At 43.8% G+C, this 12947-nt stretch overlaps 1 protein-coding gene across 1 annotated transcript in view; it reads left to right on the top strand.

The window, feature by feature from the left end:
- Positions 1-12947, top strand: part of LOC138491155 (uncharacterized) — a 181109-nt gene that overhangs the window by 114633 nt on the left and 53529 nt on the right. The window contains exon 2 of the mRNA XM_069617513.1: positions 465-608. Coding sequence (XP_069473614.1) covers positions 465-608 — 144 coding nt within the window. The remainder of the gene's footprint in view (positions 1-464; positions 609-12947) is intronic.

The following is a 12947-nucleotide window of genomic DNA, read 5'->3' as shown; positions in this document are numbered from 1 at the left end:
GTTGTAGCTCACAGCTACCATTGAGTCATGATGAGGCTGAGGAGGCGTGCCTTACTATATATATATATATATATATATATATATATATATATATATATCTATGAACCCTGGCAGACATTTTGAAATCTCTGTTTTAATGGCGAGATAGGTAGAGCTGTTTGTCACCAGATTGACCATCCTGGCGTTTAGTCCTAAGCTATCTGCATTGTGGGACTTGCAGTTCCGATCTTTCCTTCCTCTGTATGGGCCTACAAGTCCCAGCATGCAAAGCAATGTTGACAACGACTCTGAGACTGAATACTGGTGACAAAGGCCTGCCATATCCCTATTACTTTCTCATATGTTTAGCAAGAATCCTTCTAGTTGATATTTTTGCATTTTTCCAGTTTTTAATTTGCTCTGTTTTTTCATTATTTACATTTTGTTACTGATAACAGCCCAATGTTGGTTTGATCCATCTTCAGGGGGTTGCTCCGAGAGTCCTGTGCTTTGTTGCCATGGAAGAAACGATACCTGTCGGAGAGGCAACGTCTGTTACTGCGATGAGTATTGCTCAACGAAAAAGATATCCGACTGCTGTTCTGACTACAATGCAACCTGCCACACAGGTAAGGAAATACTTTAGAAAGAAACCCGGGGCATACACAGGGGAGGAGCCTTGCGTAATAGCAAAGATAGAGCTGCAGAAAAGTAGAGTCTATTGGGGCTCAAAACCACCTGGGCAATGGGAAGACAAGACGTGCTTGTTGGTTCTCATTCACAAACATAGACTATGCAACTTTGTATCAATGTCATTGGGAGGGCTTCCAACAGAAATAATGAGAGTGCAGGAACTCTTCAGAATTGTGCACTTTGCTGAGTGGTTCCCACTCCAGCCCACTTCATGCACAGCATTGAAGCTGTGGTGTGGGAACTTCGTGCACAGCATTGAAGCTATGGTGTGGGAACTTCATGCACATCATTGAAGCTATGGTGTGGGAACTTCATGCACAGCATTGAAGCTATGGTGTGGGAACTTCATGCACAGCATTGAAGCTATGGTGTGGGAACTTCATGCACAGCATTGAAGCTATGGTGTGGGAACTTTATGCACTGCATTGAAGCTATGGTGTGGGAACTTCATGCACAGCATTGAAGCTGTGGTGTGGGAACTTCATGCACAGCATTGAAGCTATGGTGTGGGAAACAAAGGAACTCCGTGTCTACCAGCTGTCAGAAAAATTCCTACATCTCAAAGCATGAGCACGTTTTTGAAGTATTAAATAAAGACAATACATTTTTGACGATAATAATATATATATATATACATGTGTATCAGGCCCACAAGCCAGGACCTTTGGCCGTGGCTAGTGAGCATGGCCTTCGGCAGTGCCCACTGTATATTTTACAACATTACCAAGCCACTAGCGATGGCTGGCCACAGCCTTAGGCCATGCCCACAGTGTACATTTTGCAACACTACAAAGCCAATGGCCATGGCCTTTGGCCATGGCCAGTGTATATTTTACAACATTACCAAGCCACTAGCCAGGTCCTTAGGCCATGGCCAAATGTATATTTTGCAACATGTCGGCCATGGCCAGTGACCACAACCATGGGCCGTGGCCACTATTCATGTGTACCATTGGACCCTGGTTAGTGAGAATGGCCTTTGGCCGTGTCCGTTATATATTTTACTACATTATCAATCCACAGCCTTCGGCCATGCCCGCTGCATATTTTACAACACTACCAGCCTTTGCCCGTGCCCACTCTATTGTTTAAAACACTACCAAGCCACTGGCCTTTGGCCCTGGCTAGTGAATCTTCACCCAATACCTCACTGTAGCTGTAAAAATATATATTTTGTAAAACCTTTTTCCCATAACCACTTATATAACCACAATGTACTACAGATAGCCACGCTTATTTGTAGTTATTAGATACTAGAGGTTATCGTGAAAAATGATGGAAAAAATACCTTGCTGCCTTCCCAGGCACTCAGCAAGTGCCCCCCCCACATCTGTGCCTGCTTCCCAGACTCCCCTGAAGGCCTCCTCACCTTGCCAGGTCTCTATCATTCCCCACAACACTCGTTGATTCCGTGTGACATACTCCAATTGACGCTCCAATTCCGTTCAGCAGTTTTAGCTGTGTGGTCTGGCAAAATTCACCTTTTTTGTCTATGAGAAAATGGATAGGGACTAGGTCGAAAGTGCTTCTTTTGGTTTTCTTAATAACTTTTTTATTTTGTAATCAATCTTTCCCAAAATTCTCAGTCTCGGGGTCGCAGGGGTGTGTCCGTGCATACACAATTGTCTGAAAAACGCCTGCCAAATTAATCCTACCAGTCAAAAGCTATTAGCAAATCATTTTTTTGGATTTCCTACGGAACTCATCGCTTACCTTTACTATATTGTGGCGACCGCCGCACTCTAATATATATATATATTCAATAAAAAAACTTTAGTTAATGATCAGCTAAGGTAAGAAACTTATTGCAACAAAACCCCTGAAATTCAACGCATTGGGCTACTCAGAATCGGCTTAACCCAGTGTTTACCTGTTGATCTCACCTTACTCCATCCCCCATAATGCCAATTTCTATGGCATTGTGAATCCCTTCGCTTCTAATAAATATGTCCTCTTGGGCTTTGCAACGGGAACGAGTTAAGCCGGTCCTGCGTTCCCCAATGCGTTGAATTTCAGGGGTTTTGTTGCGATAAGTTTCTTACCTTAACTGATCATCAACTAAAGTTTATTAATTGAATTTCAAGGGTTTTGTTATTCCATACATTTTTCCTGCACCACTGGCTATGGCCTTCGGCCGTGCCCACTGTATATTTTAGAACACTACCAGGCCACTACCCATGGCCTTTGGCCATAGCCAGTGGGCAAGGCACGGCCTTCGGATGTGCCCACTCTATATTTCAAAACACGTGCAAGACATTGCTCAAAGACATTCATCAATCAGAATGCTTTTGATCTGTGTTGACAGTGGTATTATTATGTATAAAAGATGGTAGGCTTTGAGAACTCTGAATTTCTTTAGGAAATTACCAGTGAGATAAAACTATTATCCAAGGATCACACACTTTGGTTAAGCAGCATGCTACAAGCCCCCTGTTTTATGGCCGGTCTCTTGGTGACGGTTGTGATACATTGCACAACCTCCACTAAGTGCATTTAAGCAGTATGGCACCCATGATTATATGCAGAGTAAGTGAACATATATCTTAAAGTGAAATATACAAATGTAGTTCAATTGACCTTCTTCCTTAGAAGAAAGTGCGCAAGACAAAATAGCACTGGACTTTTAAAAAAAGTAATGAACACCAGAAAATAACTTGATAGAGGAAATATTCCAATACATATGTTGGCAAAGTATACAATATGCTCACCTTTTAAACCCAGCAATCTGTAGTGAAATATTCCCTGGAAAACAAAATCTCAATATGAGACAAGTATTTGTGGTCTTGTGGGTAAGCGCCTGCACTGGGAACATGTCAACCTGAGCAAAATCCTGGTAGCCAAATACTTGAGCAAGTTTGCCAACCTCAAAAAAATCAAGGGGTTGCGTCTGAACCTCGGGATTAAAAGTTACGCTGTCCAATCATGTGTCCTTTACTTGTGCACTGAAAATCAGCCACAATCAGGGGAACATAACTGTACCAGTGTCCATGATTGTAACCTCTCTTGCCACATCCTGGGCAAATACTAATGACTTACTTACCCTCTCATCAATGCCCCCCCGTCCCCCGGGTCTAGCTTTCAACAATATTCTGCTTTATAAGGATAACTTGAAAAGTAAACATACCATAGTATAACTCAAATATATAAATCCTTATAGAACCATGTTAGCCAAAATGTGTACAATTGTGCTATTATTCCCTGCTTCTTAACTGTGAGACTACAAAAACCAGAATGCAATTCAGCAAAAGGCAAAGAAAATGGTCGCTCAGAGAGCACTGTGAACACAGAAGATATTTAAACCATACTGGGGCATATTATATATATATATAAAACAAAAGGTTATTCTAGTTTCCCCTCACACGTGCAAGCTGGATTTGCGATTTTGCAATTCTCCATGTATTAGCAGCTCCTTAGCCAGAGATAGCTGCTCTTTCCATGTGAGCCTCATGGCGGCTTGACCTTTAGAGTGCAATACTTTCCAGGACTGACAGTAGTATAGTTTAAAAACAATAATAATGTGGATGCCTTGTGTTTTCTTAGTGTGTTATGAGATATTTAAAATAAGAAAGCACACAGCATGTGGGACTGTGGACTCTCTCCAGGACTGACCCTGCTTAGCTACAAAGCGAGGAAGGGTCCGGTCCCTCAGGCCATGTTGCTCTAAGTGGTCTTGTAACTTGACCTAATTTGTTGGGCAACATGGCCTGAGGGGGCTGGCACTTCCTTGCTTTGAAGCTAAGCAGAATTGGCCCCGGTTACTGAATGAGCTCCGGATGCCTATGATGTCACAGGCCATGGCAAAGTCACTGTAGCTGTACAATTATATATATATATTTCTATAACCGCAGCTATGAACTACAAACACTCTCGGACACCCTTGGTTATTATTTTGTAGTCCTTATACCGGCCATTATCAGGAAAAAAAAAAGTGAAACCCCAAAATGCTTACCTGCTCTCCCAAACACTCACCAAATTCCCCACTCATGTGTGCCTGCTCCCCCACTCCCCTGATAGCCTCCTCACCTTCCCTGCCCTCACCTATTCCCCCCTCGGCACTAGCTGTTTCAGTGACACAACACAGTTTGCTATGAAATGTCGGCTAGTCGCAGCTATTGTGTCTGACAGCTGAGGTTACAGAAAAGCTTTGTGTTGCAAACCCAGTCCCTGCACCTCCTCCAACTCCCAAAATTAGCTTGCTGTCCTATTGCCCCCACCTCTACCTTAGAGGCATTTCCCTGATTTTCACCTGGAAATGGCATTTTCCTGCGTTTTCGTTTTCGGCTAACCTAGGGTAAAGCCGTGGCTATCTCTCACATTGAGAAAAAAAAGATGGCAGCTGTTTCATTTTAAACACCCGGTTTCTTGGCAATTTCCCATAGATATAGCTACCTATTTTGGAGAAGGAGGCACGCCTTTCTCTGTCAAATTCTAAAAAAAGTACTGAACAGAATAATCTGAACAGAATAATCCCAAACCACAAAACGGCTGCGGGTCAACGCTTTGTGCCCAAGTTGTTTTGGACCCAATCCTAATTTGTCCAGCGTTTTTTGACTGTGCGGTTTGGCAAAAATTGACCTTTTTTGTCTATGGGAAAATGGATGGGGACTAGTCCAAAACTATGTTTTTTTGTTTTCTTCATTTTTTTTTATTCCTCAACAAATCTTTCCCAAACTTTCCAGTCTGGGGGGCAGTGGGGTGTGTTAGCAAGTTATTAGCGATTTCCTATGTAACTCAGTTTTACCTTAACTATAGGGTGGTGCCCGCCACCCTATAATTCACTGAAAAAACTTTAGTTAAGGTGATCAGATGTACCACAACAAAACCCGTGAAAGTCAATGGATGTGGGAAGTGATGATCATCTTAACACAGTCCCCCCGCTGATGACTCCTTGGATCTAATGATGTGTTATTTATATAGTGCTTATGCCTTAGTGTTTTATGTAGAACACATATACATACAATAGCACTCAATCATCATTTATTGACTTTGGAAGGATGAAAGGCTGCGTTTGTCTTGCCGGGATTCAAACCTGCGACTTGCAGATCACACACAAATCCTAGCAGTGAGCGTTCAATCCACTGAGCTATCTTGCCACCCACTGAGCTATCTTGCCATTGTGAATCCCATCTGTCATGTATGTTCTCATGGGCTTTGCGGCAGGGGGACACTGAGTTAAGATGATCATCTCTTCCCACACCCACTGAATTTCAAGGGTTTTGTTGCATTAAATCTGATTACCTTAACTGTCCCTTAACTAACGTTATTTCAGTGAATTTCAAGGGTTTTGGTACACCATTGTTTATTGAAGGGCTATTAGCCATGGTCTTCGGCAGTGGCTAATGTACATATAGCACCAATAGGTTTCTCTCGGATCCACTGGCCAGTGGCCACATCCACTTATAGGCTTCCTTGGGGCCCACTAGCCATAGACTTTAGCACCGGCCAGTGAGAATGGCCGTCGGCCGTGCCCAGTGTATATTTTAAAACACTAGGTTTCTTTCAAACCCACTAGTCTTGGCCTTCAGCCATGGCCAGTGGCCACGACCTTTGTCTTTTAAAATTAAACAACCTTCTCAACTGTTCCCTTTATCCTATCGTGTTTGTGATATCTGAGCAGTGTATCCTTAATGAAAGACACAAACTGCACAGGAAGGTGGGTGGGAGATATTCCATGACTGATGAGAAATGGTTTTACAGAGTGTAATGATGATAACTGCTAGGCGAGAAAGGCATCACAACTTTATCCTTCTTTGTCGCTGCAATCCTTCCTTAGACACGACACCCCGACGCACACGTCACAGTACAACAAACGTGAAAACATGACCCCACTAGTGTGAAGCAGTTTGGAGAAATAGCAATTCAGAAGATGTAGAGGGGACTTCATTCAACAGGCGTAATGAGGGAAATGTGGTTAAACATGAACTCAATAAACCTCAAATGGATGAAGGCGGGATGTTCCAAGGTGAAGACTCAACAGTGGACAAAGCAAAACCTGAAAAAAGAAATAGGAAACTTGCAGCAGCATTTCTAGCTGGATCTTCCAAAGAATGGAACACCCGGCAACAGTGACCAAAGCTTTCTGGGCAAGGTTAACGTTCAGAGGAAAAGATTCATAAAAAGCATCATGACTCGCTGTTACCCACCATCAACTGCAGGTAGAAGTTCATCCAACTATAACCCGCAAACTAATACAAAGGAATGAGCTTCATCTCCCTGGGACAGAGACAGAGACAGAATAAGGTGTGTCACAGCCAGAATTAAGTTTTAGCTCAGTGTACATTACATCCAAAGCAATGGGGCTTCAGTGATCAAGAGTATCAAGGCACAGAGTCCATACATTTGACAGGTATGAAGAGAACTTCTCCAAAGACACAAATATCCCCCCCAAGGGACTAAACCTAGACAGAAATGTATTGCTCTTAAAATTGGAAGATCACGCTAAGATCTCAAGAAATGTGAGATGGAAGGTAGAGAATAACTACATGAAAAGATCATATCTGCTGGAGTATGCACATAGGTTGTGGGTGCCAGATGAAGAGGGTCTTCAAACCAAGAACCAAAGGCAGACTATAAAGCCCTAGAAGCTCCAATGCCACTTGGGACAAGGCTTCACCAATGCAGACTGAAAAACATACCTCAAGACAAAAAGTGGCTCCACCAGGCCACTAGACACCAAGGTAGCCCATAATGTGCTGGCAGAATGATCTGGAAGACTGTGGATTCTGGACGCTTTCACCCTCTATAGTAATCCTAATCTATAAGTAGTTCATGCCAGTTCTGGTATTCAGCGTCGTGTTTCGCTGGTCCTAGGTTAGTCAGCATAGTCTATGTTTCGGTACTTGTTTTGGTACTTTGTGGTTGGCCACTTAGTTTGCTTGTTGCCGACAGGGGTCATTACACTAGAGATGACCCTTAGGGCTTCAACAGCCAACTTGGATTCTCTACGCTGAGAACTGAAATCCAGGCACATGAAATTGCACTGGAAAGATACTAGTCCCCCAGGCAAGACATAAGTTCTGGATGGGATTATGATTCACCTGCAAACTGTCACCACTCATTTAAGTGTGCACCGATCAATTGCAGATCAGTGCACGATAAAACCAAGGTTAACCATGATCTTTTGATAGCCCTAACGCTTTGTTACAGAAACATGGATGACAGAGGATTCGCAAGTTATCTTTCACTTGCTGATCCTAGAGCAATGTTCTATTAAATGGGTTTACAGACTCACGCCCAAGGGTCGGCATTGCCATCATTTTCAAATCTTATTCTCCTTCCCCCAGAAGCTCACTGTCTCCAGAGCTCTGGTTCTCTCTAGGCTGGACTATTGTAACAGCCTCTTTCTAAATCTGCCTGCTTCTACTCTCTGCCCTCTGCAATTTATCCAGAACAGGACTGCAAGACTTGTCCTTGGCCTCATGCCCAGGGATTGTATCTCTCCAGGACTTAAATCTCTGCACTGGCTCCCAGTGGCTGCGAGGATTAAGTTCAAAACCCTCTGCATTGTTCACAAGGCCTTCTGGGGCCTTAATACCTTCAACTCTCTCTTCCTAAATATCTTCCTTCTCAAGCTCTTCACTCATCCGCCTCCAACTCCCTCAGGGTCAGTCGCTTCTCCAAGCAACGAGTTGGTGGTAGATCTCTTTCTTCGGATGGTGCCTCCCTCTGGAACAGCCTGCCTGCCTCCTATAAACTTGAGGAGAACCAACTCTGGTTCCGAGAGCACCTCAAAACCTTTCTCTTTGCTTCTGCTTTTTCTCCTCCTCTCCTCTGCTGACCTCCTGGGTGTAACCGGAACTGCACCGGCTACATCCTGGCTGTAACTGGAACTACACTGCCTACCTGGACACCCTCTGATCTCGGGCCCAGGTCCTTTCCCCCGCCAGCGTCACACACCTGCACTGCCCACCTGGCAACCCCCGCACTTGGGGAATGTTTCTGTATCTCTACAGTCCCCGTACCAGCCCTTGACACCTGATGCCCGCACTTACCCATGCACTTGCCACATGCTGGCCGTTTACTTACTTATTGTTTCCATCTTTCCCTTGTACTGCACTGTCCTAGCCCCCTTCCAATGCACTTGCGTGATCTGAATGACACCTGGCCTAGTAGGATCGCTGTCCGTACTCCCTTTGTTCCCGTCCCTTACCACATCGCACCTTGAAACACTTGTGCATAGGCGCGTTATAAATGTCATATCATATCATATCATTGGACAGCACCAATTTTAACACTCATCTTTGGGATGAACAATCACACACTTGATCTTTTATGATATGGCCGCCACCCACCCTCTGATTCATTTAAAATTGCACTTTGCTACTGGCCTCTTGAACCGGCGACTCCATTTTTAAGGATTCGAAGACTTTCCGGGCTGCACAGCTATAGACAGCACTAAACTCCTAATTCTAGTGGACTTAAACATATGACATGAGAATGCCTGTTCACCAGACACCAACCCTTTGGCAGACCTTGTGTTTGTGTGTATGCTGTCACCTGTCCTTGATGCCCCGTCACATATAGGTGTTCAATGCCTGGATTTGATTCTTAGCAGCCATTTAGACAGAATAGTTTCTTGGGGTAACTACTTCATAAGGTAACTCACTGTCTCACTTATGACACAGGCTTCTTCACTCTCAAACACCCTTGCCCCATACCTAACTTACAATTCCAAAGAAGTGTTACTTAATAGTCTATTGGTAAAACTCCTAGGGTACCTACTCCCAAGGACACCTACCTGAAACAGTCCTGCACAAGTTTGCAGTCTATTATTAATGACATTTACACCTATCAAATTGGGCAAACATATAAACCCCAAACTATGATTTTCACCTACCACGATGAGCTTAAAAAACAGGCCAGAAATGTGGAAAATAAAGAGTGCTGCTCTAGAAATTCTTCAACACTATCTCTTATTCGGGAAGCTCACAAAGTCTATAAAAAGCAATTGTAGCAGCAAAAGCTCAATATATCAGTGTTCAAATGCAGGTAGTGATCAATAAACCTGTTAGGGAGACTTCTCACTTATGGCTAATTTCCCTTACCTATAGAGTCTCCCAGCAGCTTTGCTGGATTTGAAGGGTTTATTTCTCTTTACCTGCTAAGAGTGAGGCTCTTTTTCCCACTCTTAGGCATCTTTGTTATATGTGTTCTAGGCTATTTTTTTGTTTAATGCCTATGGGATCTTTTCTCTCACCCATAGGAACCATCTTTATGCACATGTGTTACACAGCACCCTCCGTGCAGTGACACAGGGGTGTCGTAGCGACCCCCAAACATAGACTCCATTCCCTGGGACTGACTACTGTCTCCCAGGGCATGTAAAGTCCCCATTGACTTTTCTAGTCAATCTCTATGAACTAAACCAGTACACCCCATCTTAATATGGAAGTACTGGAAGAGGTTAATAGTTTTTCCCCTATGTTCATTTTCGAGAGGGTACCTTAAAGTCCCCCTCTACAAAGTTTCTTGCTGGTGGCAGTGGTTACTACCTTTTATATTCGACCGCAAATATTTTCATATGGGATTTTCCCATTGTTCGAGGCTAATACTTTTACTGACAGCCTCTAACATACCGTCGGTTTATTTTATTATTAACTTTACTCGGGTAGGTTTTATTTGCCAGAACTTTGATAAAACGTCTTTCTCGAGTCTTACTCTATTTTTCTAACCCAGGTCGGGGATCCTTTGTTCGCTCTTTTGGCCAGCTTCTGCCCAGAAGCCCTCCTTTCGGCACCTCTGAGTCTGGGGTGGGTCTGTTGTTTGGGAGGGGGAGTAGAACCCCTGGACAGAGTTGCCACAGCAACTCAGGTCGCACTCTAACCTGATAGGCTGGAAGGTCTCCCGCCAAGATGACCACTCCACTGTGTGAGTGACAGCTAGGCTGTATGAATGGGTCTCTTTCTGCATAAAAGCAGGGTCCTGAGGACTGGAAGAGCAAGAGGTCACCACTGGAACTACGGAACCGAAGGGGGGAGAAGCCAGAGACATCTTCAGCATCTACACCACAGGTGAAGCCCTGCCGGATCGTCTCACCACTTTTCTTCCACACGACGAGGGGAGATCTTCAGCGAAAGAGCCTCCTTCCTTTGAGCTGGTGGGGTCAACCAGTTCTCTAATCGCTTCCTCGGACCTGCCTTGGTCGAAGCGACAGTGCCCAGAACTTGGAGACCAGATAGCCAGGCAGCTATCGACCCGGACCACGATTAAAAGGAGCGTACCTTTTAAACTTCGTTGGGCAGCACCGCGGCTGGTTTCATCCCTGGGTAGTGCAGCGACTTGAACCTTCCTCCACGACAAGAGCCTCTCTTCCTCTGTTGGATCCCTCGACCTGCAGGAACTACCAGGATCAACCGCCACCGCAGGAGCCACTTCTTCACGTTTAAGGTATATTGTTCCGCCAGGCCGCCCTTTTTCTGTGGTAGCCCTAAAGGTGTTTTAAATCCTTTAACTACTTGTGGGGTTGGCCGCCCTCTCTCTTAACATTGTCTTTCGCCTCGCATCTACCTCTTCAAAACTTTTCTACTAAAGATTTGACTGCAGCTACAAGAACATTTTTGCTCCGAAGCTCCTGGTCCTGTACCACTGACTCTGGCTCAGGCCTATTGACTCTGGCTGATTTGTTAGATCTGCTCTCACTAGATTTGTTTTCAATGAGAAATGTGTGGATGCACCTGAATCTTCTAAACCCCTCTTCCTTCCTACTGTTTTAACTTGTGAAGTGCCATTTTGCTCAGTTTTCATTCACTTATCTTTTGGCTAAAGTGTTACTGTGCATTACTTGTTCACAAAACTTCAGGGAAGTGTTACTAGGGGGTGTTTGAAGGTATTTCGGTTTAACTTGTGCTTTCCCTCACTTTCGTTACATTGTTAGAGTGCCATTTGTAGTTGGTTTTCACTGTGCCATTTTGCTCAGTTTTCACTCTACCGCAAACGTATCTATCATTGAATAGGGAGTTGTGTATGCTTTTCTTTTGACTAAACTTAACTTACGTTATTAACTGTGATCTATGTGTTGTCTTAGAAGTGTATAAAATAAAAATATATTCTCTTTTTAATACAAAACTTTGGTCAGTGTTTCCTTGCTCCATAGTACTGTACTACCTATTGTGTCAACCCTGAATACTGCTCATCCCCCTCTTGAGATAAGTCTGACTGCTCAGCCACAGCTACCAACTAAATCTTTGTGGTACAGACTAACACCAAAGGGGATTTATTGCTCTCACCTGTAGTCCTAATCTGGGGTAGTGCTCCCTAATGGAACTGCCCTGGATTCTGTCTAACAAAACCTAAAGAACTATTTTCTTTTATCAAGATTTTAACCACCCACCTTGCACGTTTCAAGCCCTGAGACCCTTTTTGAAACTGGTGCAGGATTGTAATGCATTTACTTTCTAAAATGTCTAATATTCAAAGCAATGTAACTAATGAACACAAGGGCTGGTCTTCCAAAATAGTTTTCCTTTGTTTTTCAAAACATTGCTGACGACATGGTGTTACCATTACTACAGAAGTTAAAACCCATGCAAGCTAAATTGGATCTTCTCCCAGCTATAGTTGCCTGCCATACGGCCTGAGATATAGTTAAGATGGTTACATATGTAGTCAATTGCTCTCTTATGCAATGCTAGGTGACCGATCCATTTAAAAAGGTTTTAGTCCCTCCATTTTTAAAGAAAACCACCCTACATTCTTCCTTGAAGATCGATTTTAGACCCATCGCCAACTCAATTTGGATGGCTAACATCATGGAGAAAATTGTTCCAATACAACTCCACCAATTTGTAGAACACAACAAAATTCTGGATCTATAGCAATCAGTCTTCCGCCCTAAACACGACATGGACTCTGCACTGGTCGCAGTTTGAGGTGACACCCTTTCCATGAGGATGGAGGCCATCTTTCATTGCTGATCAGGCTAGACTTATCAACGGCGTTCGATAACGCAAATCATTACATTCTACCATTTTGTCTCAAAACCCTCACAAGGATGAATGACCAAACAATTTCATCAGTTTTCTCCCTGTTCGAATCCAAATGGTGAACATCAGCCCATTTACCTCAGGCCCCCTCAGATTAAGGTGTGGCAATCCTCAGAGCTCGCCCCTCTGGCCCCTCCCGTTCAATATATATCTTCATTCTCTGATCCATATTTTCTACAATGTTCAGCTACTGTTTCACTCTTACGCAGACGATACTCAAATCTATGTCAACGTCCCAGGCCCTTCCAATACCTCCCTTTCCTGAGTGGAGGGTTTATCCACAGAACAAAAATG

This window comes from Ambystoma mexicanum, chromosome 10 (genome assembly GCF_040938575.1).
Source record: "Ambystoma mexicanum isolate Mex_15411 chromosome 10, UKY_AmexF1_1, whole genome shotgun sequence".
NCBI classification, from domain to species: domain Eukaryota; kingdom Metazoa; phylum Chordata; class Amphibia; order Caudata; family Ambystomatidae; genus Ambystoma; species Ambystoma mexicanum.
The sequence above is the reverse complement of the archived record's forward strand: the minus strand, read 5'-3'. Positions and strand labels throughout refer to the sequence as shown.